This window comes from Poecilia formosa, unplaced genomic scaffold (assembly GCF_000485575.1).
Source record: "Poecilia formosa unplaced genomic scaffold, Poecilia_formosa-5.1.2 Scaffold27, whole genome shotgun sequence".
NCBI classification, from domain to species: Eukaryota; Metazoa; Chordata; class Actinopteri; order Cyprinodontiformes; family Poeciliidae; genus Poecilia; species Poecilia formosa.
Window position 1 is genome coordinate 2,461,228 of NW_006799966.1, and position 18,864 is coordinate 2,480,091.

Consider the following 18,864-nt stretch of genomic DNA (forward strand, 5'->3'; position numbering starts at 1 on the left):
TATATATATAAAATGTTAATCAACAAATAACTCAAAGGTGATTCTGAGCCACAATTATGACCGTCTTACGCAGCTGCTTGGTAGAGTTTCTATCACTAGAAAATGGTCATTCATCAGTCAAAAGCGATGTTTATCAGATGCCTAGTGAGTAGGCTTAAGAAGCTTAATTATGCACCGTCCCTCTGTCATCAGAACACTACACGTGGGGCAGAGTGACACAGCGGTTGCCAGTCATTCAGCCTAATGTTCTAATGCAGGGAGCCATGTGGATACACAAAATCCATTAGAGCTTTCAGGGAAAGAAAAAGAAAAAAAACAACATATTGAGCAGAAAAAGACATTTTGCAAACTACATGAAGGAGTCTACAAAAGGGCATTCTGATCTAATCTTACACAAACTGTAATGCCAAAAATTATTTCATCATATGTCTGAGTTAGGCATTGCTTTTCCCATTTTTGACTTGAGAGTCTAACATTAAATCGGGATTCATGGATCGTCACTGTGTCACAGCCCTTAATTCTTCCCATATTATATCACTTTACAACCAAAAATTTTGTAATTTTCTTTTTTTTTTTTTTTCGACAAAAATATTCTGTACGGTATTAGGTGTATTTTTATTTAGAGTTCATGAATCAATACCTAGTAGATGTATCTTTTATTGCTCTTACAGCTTCAAGTCTAATCTACTTGACGGACTTACAACTAAAACACTAAAAGATTTGAAGTTGTAAATGCAATAAAAGATGGTATGTCTCTATTTTCTTGCTATATCTACAGAGTTTTGTTTTTTTTTGCAAATTTTTCACTGTAAATTAGTTCAACGTCAGGCATAATGAACAGATGTCATTTGCTTTCATTTAAAATATTCTGTTGTTGCTGTGGGTGTGATCTTACGGTCATTGCCATGCTGATGGTGGAAGGTGAACCTCTACCCCTGTCTCAAGCTGTGCAGGTATCTCAGAGCACCTGCACAGTTTGTGGCAACCACATTGCTGCAGCAATTATTCAAATGGTGAACCCAACAACAACAACAACAACAAAAAGACTATCTTATTTTCTTGTGAATGTTTTTTCTTGGTTGAGAAAACTTTAACCTATCACTCCAACTGGTAACAAACAACAGTATGGGTGGTGGCACGTGAAATATAAAAATAGCCCAACTGGCAGGGAGGGTCTCATATCAAAACAACTCTGTGAACCAACCCTGTGGACAGCCTGCTAGGCAGAAGTGGACAGCAGCCAAAGCATTCAAAGACAAAAACAGATGTGAGGCTGGTCTTTTTGGACACCCTCACTCAGTCCTACATATTTAAAAAAAAGAAACAACAGAACTTTTCCCCACAAACTTAGGATGTCCCAAGGCAGCTTTGTCTTTTCATCCACGGCCTTGCGTTCTCTCGAGCTTGACAAGGACATGCTGGAGAGGCACAAATACAAGACACAGCTTGCTACCCATCACCTCAGCAGCTATATGCTGAAGAAGGAGGCGATGGAAAGAGCACAGAGGAGGTCCACCTTCGCCCGCCGACCAGCCGTCTGCCAAGATGTCGTCATCCACAACGCTTTATATACGGGAGATGTGGAGGCTTTGAAGCGTTTCTTTCCTAGAGGATCCATGGCAAACCTTGTCATAGAGCCACAGGGAGGGGAGATGCGCTGGATGGCCCAGGGAGAAGGTAAGAGACATCAGTCTTCAGTTGGTCTGATGTGGTTTGGCAAAATCATTACAGCTATTCTTTCTACAGATATCAAGTAACACTGCAAAAATTTGGAAAATGTTATTTATTATTTTATTGTTTAAATTAACTTTGGTGTGCAACACGAAGGACGAAGGACGCTGTCCTGATGCTTGTGTTCCAACACACACTCATGCTATATTTATTGAAGCAAGTCACGAGGCATTATTTATAGACACCATAATGTTCAGCCCACAGTCAGGCCAAACGGTTATTTAAAACGTCTCCATGTGACATTCCAGGCAATCCTTTTAATTCTTCTTAAAATAATCTAAAGCATCTTGGTTTTCCTTTTTTTTTTTAAATCCCTCACTGCATGGACTTTAGTGAGTTAATTAAAAATAAAGCTGCTTATATGAAATGCAGTGTCACTGCTTCCCATGCCATTGCATGGCTGAGGTTCACCAGGTCAACCACAGTATCGTGTAACACCTCCCTGAAATAGCTCTCGCTGCACAAACAACCCCCGTTAGTGCCCCATACACTAGAAACTAGGCGACTGGCATATGAATACAATAACACAGTTCGGTTGAATATGGCTTATCTGGCACCTAAAATAAAGTGGAAAAAGCCAAAGAAGTACCGCGAAGATGTTATTGCCACTGCCAAGGCCACGGGTTGCGTTCTCCAGTTCTGGAATTCTCTGCTTGTGGGCGATGCGCTGACCATCCTCAGCATTGTGGACGACGATGAGTACAGCAACCTCATTGATGCCATTTATGACACCAGCAACTTAGAAGAGTGGAAGGACTTCAGATTTAACTACAGATGCCTCAGTAGGTTTTAAAATAACTTCTTTATTTCAAGTTAAATCGGAGAGACTTTTATTGGCACTGTGACGGGGCAGGTCATCGAAAACAATTAAAAAATTTAAACCTGCTGCAACATGTCTGCTGCTTTCTAACAATTCTACTAATTTTAACACTCTATGGCACCCTAACTCCCATTTTTTGCTTCTGCTTATAGGACTGTGGTCTCTGACATATGAGCAGGAGCTGACAACACCACTTCACATCACAGCAGGTCGAGGATTTGTAGACTGCCTGAGGCTCCTGCTTGAACGTGGGGCAAATGTAGACCTGGCTCCTGGAGGCACCACTGCACTGCACGAGGCCTGTGAAAGCTGCCAGGCAGAGTGCGCCAAATTGCTGCTGATCTATGGAGCGAACGCAAACGCTGTCTCAGAAGACGGGCTGATGCCTCTGCATGTTTGCACAAGCTCCGAGTCCTTTGAGTAAGTATGAATAATTACTGTAAAGAGGCCAAACAGCATCACTGAAGGATGCTGATGAAAGTTCTCAAAAGTACTGTCTCTGATCCACATGTATATTGTGCATTACCCTTTTGTCTGGAGTAAGGAGCAGGTTTCCTCTTTTGAAAAACTTAAACTGCAAAACTTCAGGGGTGCTCTATAAAAGGGACAGTAAGTAAATGGAGAAAATAGCATATCCACAGTGAAATACATCATGCTGTGAAAACACTTTTCCTCAGATGCATCCGTTTTGTCAAGGTGACTTAAATATGTTTCACACGCCTATCAGTTTTGACCAAAAAATTTGCAGGCCTTTGCTACAGATGACGAGAGGTTGAATCTTTTAACATCAAGGCTAAATCCATAGTAAACAAAGAATTGCTTAGCTAAAATAAAATAAATGTTTTCAAACAGCCAAGGGGAAATCCAGAACTAAATTTCACTTAAAACCTGTGGAATCATAATGAAATTTATGTAAAATTTAAATAATACATATCCTCAAAATCCAAACGACTTTTGATAAGCAGAGAAGAAACATTATTATCATCTAAGGTGTTAAACACTTATATTGCCCACTAGATTTCACCGAGATACTAGTTTGAGACTGAGCACAGTTCAGCTTACAACAGCTTTTTTTATTTTTAATTTTTAATTGTGAAATTCATTTAATTGAGCACATTAGGAACATAATAGATTGTGTTAATGAAGGGCCACTTAAGCTCATCTGCAGTACTGGGGCTGTTAGTGTATTTCAGATAATTTTATAGAAAGTTTGGAATCCAGTGAGCTAATTTATCTTGCTTTCTGTTATTCTGTCTGCAGATGTGCCAAGTATCTCCTTCAGTATGGTGCCACAATTAACGGCTGCACCCTAGATGAAGACGATGCTCCGCTACACATCGCAGCCAGGCACGGCCTCCACGACCACGTTGAGCTCTACCTGCGCCACGGAGCGGCTGTGGACAAACAGAACAATGAGGGTCTCACACCCCTGAATGCAGCCTGTGCACAGCCTCAGGAGATGAAATACCTCGGACGTTACTTGAAGGTGTGCCAGATGCTGCTGGACGCGGGCGCTGACGTCCACACTAAGGATCAGGACAAGCGCACTCCTTTGCACATGGCCTGTAAGAATGCCAATCCAGACATAGCGGATCTGTTGCTTGCTAAGGGGAGCTCTGTAAACAATATGGACTATGGTGGAGAAGCTCCCATGCATAACATCCTGAAGGTGGTTTGCTACAAGGTCTCCCATCATCCTGAGAGGATTGTCCGTGCTCTGCTCAACCACGGCTCTATTCGAGTCTGGCCTGGTGCTCTCCCTGTGGTAGGAAACAGCGACAGGCATCTGTGAATTAGAATATGATCAAAAAGTTATATTTTATGTTTTAAAAATATTTAATTTATGTTATGTTGATACATGGCATCATCTCTTCAAAGCATTTACTTATGTTTTGACGATAAATGTTTAATACCAATGAAATCCCAGAAATCAGTTTTCAGGACATTTAAATATCATATCAGCGTGTGAATGTGTGAGTAAATACAAAACAAACAAACAAAAAAAAAAGCCATTGTAAGAGAAGGTAGCTTTTTAGAGAGTGCTGTATCCAACACTGGTGGAAAGTTGTGTCCAAGGTAAAAACCTGCGGTGGAAAACAGTGCACATATTCCTGTTAATGCATCCCACTTAAGAATTTCATGGAAATGCACAAGGCATGGACAGCTGGTACAGATGTATCCAAGTTGTTTGAGGTCCAGCATGACCTCAAACAATATGTATGACGTTTTCAGTGAAATTTAGCCAGTCATGTCATCTGCTGAATGTTTATCCAAAGTGTTTTATCAAGTCCATGGTCACCACAGCCATCTACCATGTATTTTTAGAACACTCCAAACTTCCTTCTGCTGGCAAGCTTTATGAAGATGTTGATTTTATTTTTCTAGCACAATACAGGCATATGTTTCAGTGGACTGAGCTTTCTATCGGCCTGAACATTTTCTCAGAAACTGAATCCTGGGTTTTCATTGGCCGTGTCTTTGTGTTGAATTTATTGAGACGCATCTTTACAATAACAAAAATATTACTGAACAGTAAAGTCCAGATTCATTCTTATAGAAATGGATAATAATTTAGTAAGCCAGCCAACTGTGCACAAATAATCAATACACATGTGTAATACCTGGAGCGTGACTTTTGAAACTCACTCCAGACTATCACAAGATCACATTCAAATCATTACCATTTTATGCCACAACACAAAGTGTGGCTCTCTCTGCGGGAAACAGACTACAACTATCAGTGAACCCACGTGCACTAGACAAAATGCCTGGTTCCTAATTAGGCAAGTGTTAATAGGAGATTAATTAGCACTAATTGCATAATTTCCAGTTAAACCCCTGGAGGGAAGACCAATCTGTTCATTTCACAAGTGTTTAATTACTTTATTTCTTCAGTTCTACAGTCACAGAGCTCGCTCATGAACTTAAATCATTGCACAAATCCTATCGCTTTGCTTTTAAAGCTTTATTTTTTCTTATTTTTATTAATTTTTTTAAGGTTTTGAAGCACTGCTCAGAATCTCCGCACACTATCGAGGTTCTCCTGAATGCCTACAGTCACCTGAAAGTCACAGATACATGGGTTGAGTCTGTGCCTGAAGATGCATTTAAGGCAAGTTGTTTAAATTGTTAACTTAATGACACAAAACTTTGTGTTTTTACTCTTTTAATAAATGTTTTGTCTCTTAACATTGTTTAATTTAGCTGTTTTAGTACTTGCACACCCAAAGCATCTGCTAACGATTCACAGCATGACCAAAGATATTATTTTCAAAGCGCTTCGAGTGTTTGTGAGATTATTTTGCCGTAGAGGCTTTTGATTTAATTTAATTCAGCTTATCCTCATGATGCCAATTCACAACATATGTCTTCTCGAGGCACATTACAGGAAAATAGTTCAAATCCAAACATACACTCAGAGTCAATTTCATGCTTTCCAATTTGTTCCTAGTCATCAAACAGTGCAGTCAAGTTCAGTTTATTATTTGTTATTTTAAATAACTTATTAATGGAAAAATAAATAAATAAATGTTTCCTTTTATCAATGTAGCCATTTTGATTTGTGGTAATTTGTGTTTTCATACATTTAGGAGCACAAAGACTTCTATGAGTCCATCTTCTCCTTAGCAATGACTCCTCGGTCCCTGCAGCACTTGGCACGCTGCAGACTCAGGAGCTTCTTGGAGGGCCGAGTTCACAAAGTGGTCCCAAAGCTTGATCTGCCCACCTTCATTAAGGACTACCTACTTCTAAAGTGCAGAGGATATGTGCACTGAAAAAATGTCGCATTAGTAAGAGTGGTGGGTGCAGCTAGATGGTTTGTCTGTTTAACTTTTAACTTGAGTTTTATTGACTCACAACTAGATAATAATGACAGCTTGTTCTGGAGGAAGCAGCTGCTACTTGTTTTTTTTTTTTTTTGCAATCACTTTTAATCCAGATCAACTGTTTCAGCACAATGACTGGGGTTTTTCTACCACAAGAGGGTGCTATAGACTATAACTGATCAAGCAAGAGATGGATTTCTTATTTTTTGTTTTATATTTTGCAAATTTAAAAAGTATTTATTAATTTGCATATACAGATAAAGAGAAGAACTTGTTTGTGATTTTATACGCTGTACCCAGAAATTATGGCTTGTACAGTAAGGATTTCCATAAATATTTGCATTAGTACCGTTTCTGACAGTAATAAAGGATTAGGGGGATTTTAGACAAAATTAGACTTACAATAAAATAAACTAATTCCATAATGACCATTGAATCTGTTTATTTGATTGACAAAAAAATTTATCTTAGTATGATGTCAGTTTTTTTTAAGTATTTCTTGTCTTCACATTGTCTTCAAATTAGATGTCTCTTTTCCATGATGCAGAATTATATTTTTTGCAAAAAACACTGAACTAGAACATAAGACATTAACTGTAAAAGAAAAGAAAATAAGCATAATTTCCTACTAAAAACTTATAGATAGACAGACGGACAGACAGACAGACAGACAGACAGGCCATTGAAATTCATATTACCAAATTTTACACAAATGCTGGGGTTTAATATTAACTGAAATATATGTATAAAAAGGTTTCTTGTACCCAAAGTATTGGACTCTGGGTACAAGTATTGCACTCAAAGTACAATACTTTGAGTTCAAAGTATTGGACTCAAATAGCTGGGTACAATACTACCATAGCTGTAGCCAACTGCTTTGGTTTCTTTACATTTCTAAATTCCTCAGTTTTCTGAGAAGTTTCTGGTGAGTGTTGTTGGAGCCATGATTTCAGCATAGACTGGGCCAGGTGACCTGTGCAAGGTGTCTGGCAGAGTTGTCAAGGACCCAAATATGGCACTCACAGAGAGCTTCAGAAGGAACTGGTAACTGTTTATACTGTGCAAGACTCCACTGTTGAAGAAAAAGGTTCTTGAAGCTTGTTTAAAGTTTGCTACATAGGATTTAGCATTCTCCCAGTATTTGCTACTAAAACATTCGGAGAATGCCATCTGGTCAGATGAGTCTAACCCCAGCTCTTTAGATATCATCGCAAACGCCATGCTTAAAGGACGACTGGTTCTGCATATTCTGCGTATCTGCTGAGCTAATTATACAAGCTAATTCTCAGTGCAACACTTCTAATAGAGGAGAACTGTTGTGATGACTTCCTGAAGGCAGAGTTTCAAAATGAGCTGGAGTAAAGAGACACAGGCTCAATTTCAAGGTGTTAAATATCGAGGTCAAATTTCTTTTATGTCATATTTGACATATATAGCATTTTTATAACAACTGAAGGTAACACTGTGACATGATCAATGGCACTATGTGCCTGGAAAACACATACTTTCCCCTTTAGCTTATTTGCATCAATTCCTATGTTTGTCAGGATGACTTTGTTGTTCACAACTAGGGTAGTTTTTTTTTTCTGTCAAAATAGAAATATTAAAAAGAAATGTTCTCTAAGAAAACAAAATTACATTTTCAATACTTCTTTTACCCATTCTATATGCTGCACAGTGTTTTTCATCACTGTTTGACCTCAAATCAAATTAATCTTTTCTTTTTTCAGTTAGTCAAGACCCAAAATAATGAGAGAAAACTTCAGTGAATACATTTACATTTCCTACTTATTTAATATAACTCTCTAAGCTGTATGACTTGGGGCCAAAATTTGGGGTATCTTCTCACAATAGTCAGGCTCGCACACAACACACCTCTTCAGATCTTCCCACAACTTTTCTGTGAGACCGGGATCAGATTTTGTGATGGGCATTCTAAACATTGACTCTTTTGTCTTAAAGCCAATAGTTTGCTTAGGGTCACTGACCATTTGAAAGACTAACTCCTGACTGATGTTGTGAAATGTTTCCTAATGACGCTAGCTACTTTAATGAGGTGCACCAGCACTTCTGACAGCAAAACACAAACACACATGCACACACGCACACACACACGTTCACAATTGCTTTGATTTTGTTCTGGGATTGATTCTCTCATTTCGTACAATTTTTATGCCTGCTATCAAACCTTAAAAATTCCTGTTGCATTTCTATTTCCATATAACTGTTTTATCAAGTGAATTTGGCATTTTCAGGAATCTACCAATTGTTCCAGGAATGAACGGGACTAGTGGAGGTCTCCTGCTCTTGTCTGATTTATTTAGATAATTTTTTTCCTGACGTCACAAAAGCAAAGCGTGTTTGAGGGGTTGCCTAAAAATACATTCACATTCACATTACGAAGCCATGAGATTATGATGTGGGCTTTCACCATACTGATTAAAGGAATCTTAGTGTGTGCATATTCTGATGTTAAAGGAAATAAAATTTGTTTTACCTACAACATAATTTATCAGATTATTCAGGAATTTAGCAAAACTAAATAATTTTGCTATAAACAAACCGATCTAAAAGAAGATCAATTTAAGCTTACTTTTAAAAGTTGTGTTTTTAAACTCTGATGTAGATATCAGAGTGTGTTTAGTGAGATGTTTATCTGAGTCATGTCATTGCAGCATTTAGACAACATTTTGGTTACAAGGAAGCAGGCAACGCATTAAAAGTAGGTGTTATGAGTACATTAGATGTACTGTATTAAGAACTTCGATTAAAAATATGCAACATTTAGATATTAAATTTGGAGGTGCTTTCCAAATGTTGATGATAATCTGTCACAGAACCAGGTGAAAAATGTTCCTGTCCTGAAAAATGCACGAAGAGACCAGTGACAGGCTACTGCAACCTTAGTGAACAAAGGAGCATTTTAGGAGATTCTTCTTTCCCAGCAGGTGTTAAACTTTATCTAACCCCCATCAATCCCAACAAACTCAAAAATGTTTACAACCCTACTATTCACACTGCTCTTTTGTTTTGCATGTTTTTCTCATTTAAAAAAAAATCTCCTGGACTTTTCACACATGCACATTTTCTTACATTTTAAAAAATAACCTTGGTTGTACATTCCTTGGATCATAGTTTGACATTTTTGATCAGTGCAGCGTATTTTAAGCTGAACTTATGTCCTTACTGTGCAGCATATTATTCTTTATTTTATTTATTTATTTATTTATTTATTTTTTATTTTTTTATTATTATTTTTTTTTTACATATTCTTAGATTTTCTTTGTGTGAATCTACATGCCTCAATTACGTGTCACTTTGCTGCTGCTCCACCAGAATCTACCCACTGGAAAATAAAATGCATTTCTATTTAACAACCGATAATTTTCCTTTCAGCTTTGTAAATTAAAATAAAATGTTACTATCAGGTCGTTATTGACCAGAAATAATAATTTAGAAATGTCCTTATTTGAAAATAACAACTGAAAGTGGCTATTTAAGTCAAATAAAACACAAACTTGCTCATTTTTGTGTAACAGTAAAAATAACCAGAAGAGGGGAAGAAGAAAACAAAACAAAAAAACAAAAAAAAAAACAAAGGTGAGGTTCTTCTCAAATGGTTTCAATAGATCAAAGAGAGGTACTGCTTAAGTCACTTGCAATTATAAGAATTAGCCTGGCCTGGCCCTCAGCAGCTAATCAGAGTCGGTGCTGATATGTTTATGTCCTTATGCAATCAGACGACCAGTTGGAGAGCCCGGGCACCCAGGACTCAATAGGGCTAATCATCATCAGCTTCCATTGCCATTTAAAGCGTGAGATGATCTGCGATTAAACCCGTGCTTAAACCAAAGAGAGGAGGGATTTTATTTCCCCCTTTTTTTGTCACTCCGCCATGTGCATCTCTTTGGAGACAAATTACTCTCACCAGAGGAGCGCAAAGGAAAATGTCTGCATTGTTTAGTCTTTGAAAAGAACATTAAAGTTCTCATCATATTCAGTTCAAATAACCCTGGTTTGACTTTGGCCGGTGTGCCCCCGCGTCCACGCCGTTGTTGACCTCGCATAAGTGTCTTTTACTTGGCTCTAATTTCGCACAGAGCACCTCTCTCCGGGGAACAATTGTTGCAGGGCACTTCTTTTTCTCTTGAAGCCGAGCGCATTGTGTGTTGTTTTTTAAAAAAAAGAGAAACATCTGCCTCTCCTCCCTCCAGTCTCTGTGATGCCACAATCTTCCCAAAAAAAAGAAAAAAAAAAAAACGAGAAAAAACCCGCGTTGTTTTTACGCTGTCCCTTGCATCTAGAGTAATTACTTATCATCAATCAAAATTAATAATAGCTGATTGGGTTGGTGTGGTCAACGATTATAGAAGGGGAAGGGCTGGAGCAGTCTCTCACACCGTTTCGCAGTCAATGGTGAACCTGGCAAATAAAGAAGAAAAAAGTGGTGGTGGTGGTCGGGGAGGGGATTTTTTTTTTGGGGGGGGGGGGGAGGGGGGGACTGCTGCTCCTCTATTTGGTCTCTACTGGGAAACTACCGCCTCTCAAGACGGCCAAAAAGTCAGAGGCTGAATAAGGAAATGAAGCGTAATTTGAGGAAGATGGATGAGTCCCCAGGGAAACACCCCCCTTTTCACTCCTCTTGTATTGCAGATGATAACCAATGCGCTCTCGTCCTCTCTTTCTGCGCGCACTCACACGGTGCGCGTCGGAGAGGGCTTGGGAAGGAGGAGTCGCAGAAAGGTGGGGGAGAGGGTAGATAGAAAGATAGAGAGAGCGTGTGTTTATGTCTCAGTGTGTAACGAATAAGAGGGGGGGAAAGGTGTCGCCTCGGCCCCGGCAGACAGACGCGTAAAACGAGCGCAGATATCAGGAGAAACAGGGATGACAACACGCCAGCAGAGGATCTACTTTCACTTCACTCTGTGGTTAGACTGAAAGTTTTGTCCGTCGCAGAGGAGAGGACATTTGTTGTGAAGTTTTCCCCCCCACCCCACCCCCTAACAAAGAAAAACATGCAGCGACCGGGCGGTCAAGGGACGGCGTTTTCCATCGACTCCTTGATTGGAACCCCTCAACCCAGACCGGGACACCTTCTCTACACCGGCTACCCTATGTTCATGCCCTACAGACCTCTGGTTATCCCGCAAGCTTTATCCCATTCCCCTCTCTCTTCTGGCATACCTCCCCTTGCGCCCTTGGCTTCCTTTGCGGGGCGACTCACCAACACTTTCTGCGCCAGCTTGGGACAGGGGGTTCCGTCAATGGTGGCTCTCACCACGACCATGCCGAGTTTCTCGGACCCTCCGGACAGCTTCTATCCGCCGCAGGAGCTGCCCGGTGCTCGTTTGAGCGCAGCCGACCCCGGATCGAGGAGGCAGGAAAGTCCGCACTCTGACGAGCTGCACAGCCGGGACAAGGGTTCAGAGCTGCTGAACTTTTCTGAAACTTTTCAAACAATATCAGGTTAGCTGGAATCCTCTTCTTTATGACATACAATTGTTTTTGAAACCAATCAGATTCAGTCTTTGTAAAAGTTCATAATGCGCTTAAAAGGCGAGGAAGAGGCAATAGATTGGTCATGTAACGTTAATGAGGCAAATTGTGTGAACATATCAAACTTTCATATTTGTTATAAAGAAAAAAATTATAGATATAGGCCTGAGTTAAATACCTTTCCAAGCTGCTCTTTGGAAGAATTCTAGACATTAAATGTACAATAAAAATATAAATATAAATAAAGCTAATTATACATGTAATTCCATATTAATTAAGCACAGTATTAAAATATTATCAATAATTTTTGAAGTTGACGAAATGTTACTCATCTGATTAACTTTGCTCAGTGTCTGCACATAAAACTATTTTCTTATTGCAAATGATCTGAACTAAAATTGCTAAGTAGTGAATCTGATTCTGTCCATATCATCTGAAAGCATGACTTTTTAAAAATTTTGTGTTTAACATAGTTGGATATGAATTAGATCATGGAGCATGATTTGAAATTTAATTTATTGTGATCTGGCTAGACACAATTGAAATAAGCAGTAATACTGATGGAATATTGGTCTAATTCCCGTTTGTTTTACTTTCCAGTTGTATAAAGTGACATTATTTACACTATAGAGAGAAGTAGAAAAAATATTAAACAATAGCAAGTTAAAAAGAAAAGAGAGAGAGAGAGAACATTCACACATGGGAAAGAGAAATAAAGTTTTCTGTTCTGTCAGGGCTCCTCAATAGAAGTGCAGATGGTGGCTATACATAAACATAAGGGGCAACTGTAACATATGGTCTGGCCAAAAGGGTTGACATGAAGAACATAACCAGAAATAGTAGAATAACAGATGAACAATAACAGATTTCTTGATAAAACTTTAATTTTGCAATTTTATGGCTTTATAACAGACCACATTAAAAAGAAGAAGAAGAACAAGTGGACTGATTTAACATGTAGCGAAATAACCGTATAGGCTTTATTCATATGTTTTTTGTTCTTTTTTTCAGGTGAGACCAAACTGTACAGTTCGGACGAAGAGAAGCTGGACCTAAAATCGGCGGACGCAGTTTGCAGCGACAGAGACGACAGCTCCGCGGACAGCGAGAACGAAAGTTTCTCGGACGGGAACAACTGCGGCGGCCTGTCCCAAAAGGGCAAGCTGAAAGGCGGCTCGCAGGAGGCGTCCCTCCCGAGCGGCGGCTCGGCGGGGAAGAGCCGTAGGAGACGAACAGCTTTTACCAGCGAGCAGCTACTGGAACTGGAAAAGGAATTTCACTGTAAAAAGTACCTGTCTCTGACCGAGCGCTCGCAGATCGCACATGCGCTCAAGCTAAGCGAGGTGCAGGTGAAGATCTGGTTTCAGAACCGCAGGGCCAAGTGGAAACGGATCAAGGCCGGCAACGTCAACAACCGCTCGGGAGAGCCGGTGAGGAACCCCAAAATCGTCGTCCCAATCCCGGTGCACGTCAACAGGTTCGCCGTGAGGAGTCAGCATCAACAGATAGAGCAGGGGACCAGACCGTGAACTTCCATTGCCTCTCAGCATTCACATTTATTTGATCAGAACAGACTCTTCGAGTGACTCTGTGTTTGAACGCATGAAGAACAAATAGGAGGATTCAGTTATTTTGTCTGAGAGGTGAGGCTGGGGAGGATCTGTCCTAAATCAGATAAATTATACCTTTTTATTTATTGTCCTGTGAATATGTAAATATAAAGGGTACAAACTGGCACTAAGAGATGTGACTGTAAATATTTTCTAAGTATTTATATGTAGGGCCCGAAACGTTCTGTTGATTATGTGCATGTCCTCATTTGATGGGAAAAAAAAAAGAGAGAAGAAAATCCCGGATTTTTTTTTTTGTTTGTTTGTTTGTTTTGTTTTGTTTTGTTTTGTGTTTAGTACAATTTGTTGACCACATTTGCATGTTTAACTGGAGACGTTTTACATCTTTTTGGCAGGTGCACCATGGAGATTTATTTGTGGGGGCAAAAAGAAAAAAAAAAGAAACAAAAAAACACTGTAAGGAGGTGATATCGAGCGAAAAAGGGACGACTGTAAAATATAATTGATCTAATAAATTGCTTTATACGAATTACTGGAATCCAGATTGAATCACTTTTTTATAAAACATAGATGTGCGATGTAAGCTAGTTACTTTATGATTGTAAAAGAATAACTCAAAAATTTTAAATGGGACATGGAATGTATGGGTGAAAAAAAACATCATCAAAGGGTTATTCTTCTTATTTATTATTATTATTATTATTATTATTATTATTATTATTATTATTATTATTATTATTAACTTATTCAACTGGTCTAAAGGTCTACAATTATTTATACATATACAGACTTTTAAAGCGTGACAGGTTTAAGTGCTGATCATTGATTTCTCAGTGACTGTTTTTATTTGATTAGCAAAATCACGAAGGTAATTTTTAATCTTCTAAAGTTTCAAATGATTTTTTTTTTACAGAGGCATATTTACCTGGAGCATAGATGAGTGTATTTTAAGTAGCTGCAGTGATTGATTTCTTTTTAGGAAGCCATGTTGGTGGACTTATGGATCCTCATTAGGGAAGAGCGCATCCAGCACACTGTGAACTTCTCCATCAGTTACATTTGCACCCACACCTTTTTACAGCAACATTTTTTTTTTTTTTTTTTTTACATAATATCTCAAAAAGTGTATTTTAGCCACAACAATAGCTTCAAATGGTCGTTAAAATCCCACTGTGAACATGAAACTGTTGTTTTTTTTTTAAAATGAAGATTATGTTTTATTTATAATCCAGCTGTTTTATGAAGATTTGAAATGCACTGAAATGTTCAGAAATGTAGACAATTATTAGAATACATAAGTGTAAAAGAAAAACTGCATGGAGTTTAAGTACCACAAAAAAATACTGTATTGAATATAAATAAACAAGAAAAAAAAAATCACTTTACAAATAAGACCAACGCCTGTCATTATGGTGAAACGTTACATTTTACCTCCATGTCTTTCCCCTTTAGAAGCAACAACAAAATATAGATATACATGTAGAATATAAATATTCCAGAAAAAAACATGTAGATCAAGAATGTAATTATTCTACAAAATGCAGCCATAGAGTAACAATATATTGCTAAAATCATATGACCATATATTATTAGAAAAAGCAGAAAAACAGCTGTTTACGGAGACTTTTTGCATCAGCCTCCAGTTTACCTGAACTATTTCATTCTAGAAAAGCCGATGCCTTTAATAACATTTCACTGCACCATTTTAAAAGTACAATGATGAGGCAGGTTATATATAAAAAAAAAAAGTTTCATCATAGATATTTTCAGAGTAATTGTCTCTGTTTTAAATGAGTGAGGAAAGTGTGATCTTTTTTTTCTCCCTCTCTCTTTGAGCCTTATTACGCTAGCCATCTCAAAATATAGTGTGACCTCAGAGCGTAAACAGGCCTTCTTCGTTGACCTGGGTAAAGTTCATTTCACCGTCCACCTCATACATCAAGACTGTGACACTTGGATGGGGATTCAAGGAGTGATGAGCAAGTGGGAAGTTTTATTATGGTACAAGAGCTGACTAATATAGCCGATCAATTCCACGATAGTGTGCCAGAGTGCAGCTGCTATTTCGAGGTGGTGATGAGGAGCAGTGACAAAACTCACCCTTTGACTTCAAGCTGGCAATTTTCAAGGTGCTGTGAAGAAAAGAGGCTGCATTCATATGTTTTTTTTCTTTTTGCTCCTCCCCATTAAATTAACTATGTTGATTCTTTCAGAGTCGTACCAAGCTCTTCTTTTAAAGCTGCAGAAGTGGCTCCCAAATTGAATTATCAGCTCCTTCCACGTGTAACTATTTCCTCATCCCCACCTGCAGCGAGAGGGAAAGGACAGCGAGGGACCTCATTATTGGCCGGTGAAGTTGGCGTTGAGTGCTTGACGCTGACTGGAGGCCTGACTTCTTAGGAGGGTCCGGACGGTTGTGGATACAGTGATGTATGGGCAGATGCATCAAATCGCACAAGATAAACAAGCGATGAGTTTCATCAGGGCCATCATAGCTTTAATTTGGCTGCCTAATGAGTCAGATCCAGTGGCGGAGATAAGAGTTGTCAGAGGCCTGGCTCTAATGAATTTCTTGCCACTTGTAATCAAGGTTGCCTGTCTGAGGGGGGATGATTAATGGAACCCTGGAGGATTCCCTCGGCCCTCAGCCTTCATTACATCTAATGCATTCTCAGGCAAATTAACAGCAAAATGCAGGCAAAAGCCAACAGGGAAAGAGGGGGAAAGGGAAGAGAAGGAAGGGAGAATGGAAGGAAGTTGGTGAGAACAGTGTTTTTGTTTTATTTTTTTGTTTTTTTTTTAGAAGACAAAAGATTTCAATGGGGATGTGATGAGGAAGATATAGAGGTGAAGGAGTTAGGTTGGCAGAGATGAGCTAAAATGTTCACATTAGTGAGATGGTATTCAGATTAGTGTGGAGGTGTGAGTTTAAATGAGTCAGAAAGGGCAGAGTTTAACATAAATTCAAACTTGATAGAGCTGAAATTGATGGTTGCAAAACCAGATGAAGACGTAACAGGATGCAGAGCTGCTTATGAGGCTCTGCTAGCTTAGATGACCAACGACCACTTTAAATATGCCAGGAACGGTTGATAAGTGAAAAAAAGATGCAAACGACATGCTGCAAGAAAGTATTTGACCGCAGTTTGTTTTGTTGTCATGTTCTAGAACAGGATGTTCTAATATCAGCCAAAAATAAGCAGTGTGGCTACTGCCAGACATATAGAATCAAGAAATCACTTAAACAAGACCTCTATGAAAAAAACCCAGGATCACACCCTGATTTAAAGAATAATAGAAGAGAAACTGATTTGATATGTATATTAGTATGAAAAATGTAACAAAGGCATTTCTGAGGCGTTTGAACTCCGGCAAACCGCAACAAGACCCACAAATAGTAAAAAACACAGGACAGTGGTGAACCATCTGAGGGGCCAGTCTGCCAAAATTACTGTAAGAACTCACCTGAGGATTACTCAGGAACAATGCAAAGCCACAACAATATGTAAAGTACTGCAGGCCTCATCCTGCCTCAGTTAAGGTCAAGATTAAATAATAAGAAAGCAACTGGGATTAATAAAGGCGCCATTGGTAGAGTTGAGAACCCCGTAACACTGTATACAACATCTTAATTAGTAGCCATGTGAACAAAAATAACCACATGACTATTTTCTTCTTCCCAATTAACAAATTCATCCAGGGGCTGCATGTCGTTCAGCAATTGTCAGTTTTGTGAAATTAACATTAAATCAAAATCCCAGATTATTCTGAAGTGTGCAGAAGCTGGAGGTTAATGTGGCAAAAACATCCACAGTAAAACATTTTGGTAAGCAACAAACACCTCTATTCACACCTTGACGCAACGTGGACTGAGCATGTCATTAACAGGCTGTTAAAGTGGTCTGGTGCAAAGCAGCTTGGAGGTGTTATGGAAATATGGATTTAATGTTTGCAAATATGGTCTCATCAGGTCTTTGTGTACCCATCCATCAGCCTCAGACCCACCTCTGCAATCTCTGAGGCAATTTGTCTGAGAAGAGGTGGGCGGCAGAGAGCCCTCCTCACTGTTTAGCGGGGCCCTGATGAAATATCAAAACACACAGCAGCGCGAGCGAGCGAGCGCTCCAGTCTTGCCACAACAAACAGAAGTGGCCGGGGTCTGTCATGACGGGAAGCGTGGTCATGAATTATATCACAAACTTTTATGTCAGGACGTTTGAATTACTCAAGTGGTCAGTGTGAGCAAGACATTTAAATTTGGACCTTGTAGGCCTATTTTTAACTGCTGAATTTGATATCGTTACGAAACACTTGAGTTTGTTTAATTTTGACAAACATACGATGACGCGTTTCTTTTTGTATGAATTAATGCATTTATGCAGCAAGGAATTTAAGTGACTCTTATGAGGTGTTAGGGAAGGTCAGCACCTGTCAGCTTGTCTGTGTTGAGGGATCTGGTGTCTCATTTTTCTGTTGACAACATGAAGATTTTTTTTTTTTTTTGCTTTTTTTTGGAGTTAGGTTGAATGCTGTGATGAACTGGTAATGTCCAGGGTGACTCCTGCCTCACTCCTGGGCCCTGGATGGACAGGTTAGTATTCAGAATGGCTAAACGTAAGACTTTAGGTCTGACCAGTTTGATGGTCTGACAAGCATAATGACACAATGGTCATTCAAGTAGATGTTTGTACTTTTGGGAATGTGAGAAGGTACCAAGTAAAATGAAAATGACTCCAGCCACAGTCGATCTCCTTGAATAGTTTTTGTGTCACAGTCTTTTGAAAGCTGCACTTTTCTTTGTTGCATTTGAATTTTTTTTTTACCTAAACTTTTACCTTCCACTGAACTTTCCATTAATATTGGATGGATCCAGGACTCTGTGAATATCAAGCTTCTTTAGCAACAAACTTTTGTAGCTCAACATCTTTGTAGAGGGTGTTAATGACTGTCTGTAGTGAAATATCAAGGCAGCAGTTTTCCCAGTGGTTGTGTAGGCCACAACTTTTCCAAATTGAAAATGTTTTTTATATGCGTCCTATGTAATCTTCTAATTTTCTGAGACACCACCCTAAACATCTGATGTGCACCAATTATTGTTTTTAATAATAATAATAATAATAATAATAATAATAATAATAGTTGTGTTGTATGAACTTCCTTTTTCGAATGAGTTACTGCTATAATTTTCCTTTTCTGAGGCCCTAATTTATTAAGATGAACCTGTACAACTTGATGCGTAATTGAGCCTAATGATGCTGATAGTGAGGAAATTCATTTTCTTGGCCTCAAATCAAGACTCCACAGTGTTAGGCTAGCACAGAGGCAGGAAGAAGCCAAACTAAGGCGATGAGCAGGTGATAAAGGACAAACAAAGCCGGTCAACAGAGTGGAAGAGGATAAAGATATGCTGAGACAAGAT

General features: G+C 38.9%; 2 protein-coding genes across 3 annotated transcripts; both read left to right on the forward strand.

Moving 5' to 3' along the window:
• Window positions 1–1,185: 1,185 nt before the first annotated feature.
• Window positions 1,186–6,809, forward strand: asb10 (ankyrin repeat and SOCS box containing 10). 2 transcript variants are annotated; one of them, XM_016669652.1, is made up of 5 exons: window positions 1,186–1,677; window positions 2,704–2,971; window positions 3,812–4,316; window positions 5,550–5,663; window positions 6,142–6,809. In XM_016669652.1, exons 1-5 carry the CDS (start codon window positions 1,353–1,355, stop codon window positions 6,325–6,327), a joined length of 1,398 nt encoding a protein of 465 aa, XP_016525138.1. In that variant the 5' UTR covers window positions 1,186–1,352; the 3' UTR covers window positions 6,328–6,809. The 2 variants fall into 2 exon arrangements, with proteins under 2 accessions (XP_016525138.1, XP_007548721.1); XM_007548659.2 differs by lacking the exon at window positions 1,186–1,677 and adding an exon at window positions 2,217–2,513.
• Window positions 6,810–11,113: 4,304 nt separating this feature from the next.
• On the forward strand, window positions 11,114–13,973 carry gbx1 (gastrulation brain homeobox 1). The gene is made up of 2 exons (XM_007548660.2): window positions 11,114–11,844; window positions 12,886–13,973. The coding sequence occupies exons 1-2, from the start codon at window positions 11,394–11,396 to the stop codon at window positions 13,401–13,403; spliced, it is 969 nt and encodes a 322-aa protein (XP_007548722.1). The 5' UTR covers window positions 11,114–11,393; the 3' UTR covers window positions 13,404–13,973.
• The last annotated feature ends 4,891 nt before the right edge of the window (window positions 13,974–18,864 follow it).

Bases quoted from the DNA above. Each gene is read 5' to 3' on its own strand.
- asb10 (XM_016669652.1), top strand. From the start codon at position 1,353: ATGTCCCAAGGCAGCTTTGTCTTTTCATCCACGGCCTTGCGTTCTCTC. The intron at 1,678-2,703 runs GTAAGAGACATC...TTCTGCTTATAG, and splicing joins CTGGATGGCCCAGGGAGAAG to GACTGTGGTCTCTGACATAT. The intron at 4,317-5,549 runs GTAGGAAACAGC...AATTTTTTTAAG, and splicing joins GGCCTGGTGCTCTCCCTGTG to GTTTTGAAGCACTGCTCAGA.
- gbx1 (XM_007548660.2), top strand. From the start codon at position 11,394: ATGCAGCGACCGGGCGGTCAAGGGACGGCGTTTTCCATCGACTCCTTG. The intron at 11,845-12,885 runs GTTAGCTGGAAT...TCTTTTTTTCAG, and splicing joins AACTTTTCAAACAATATCAG to GTGAGACCAAACTGTACAGT.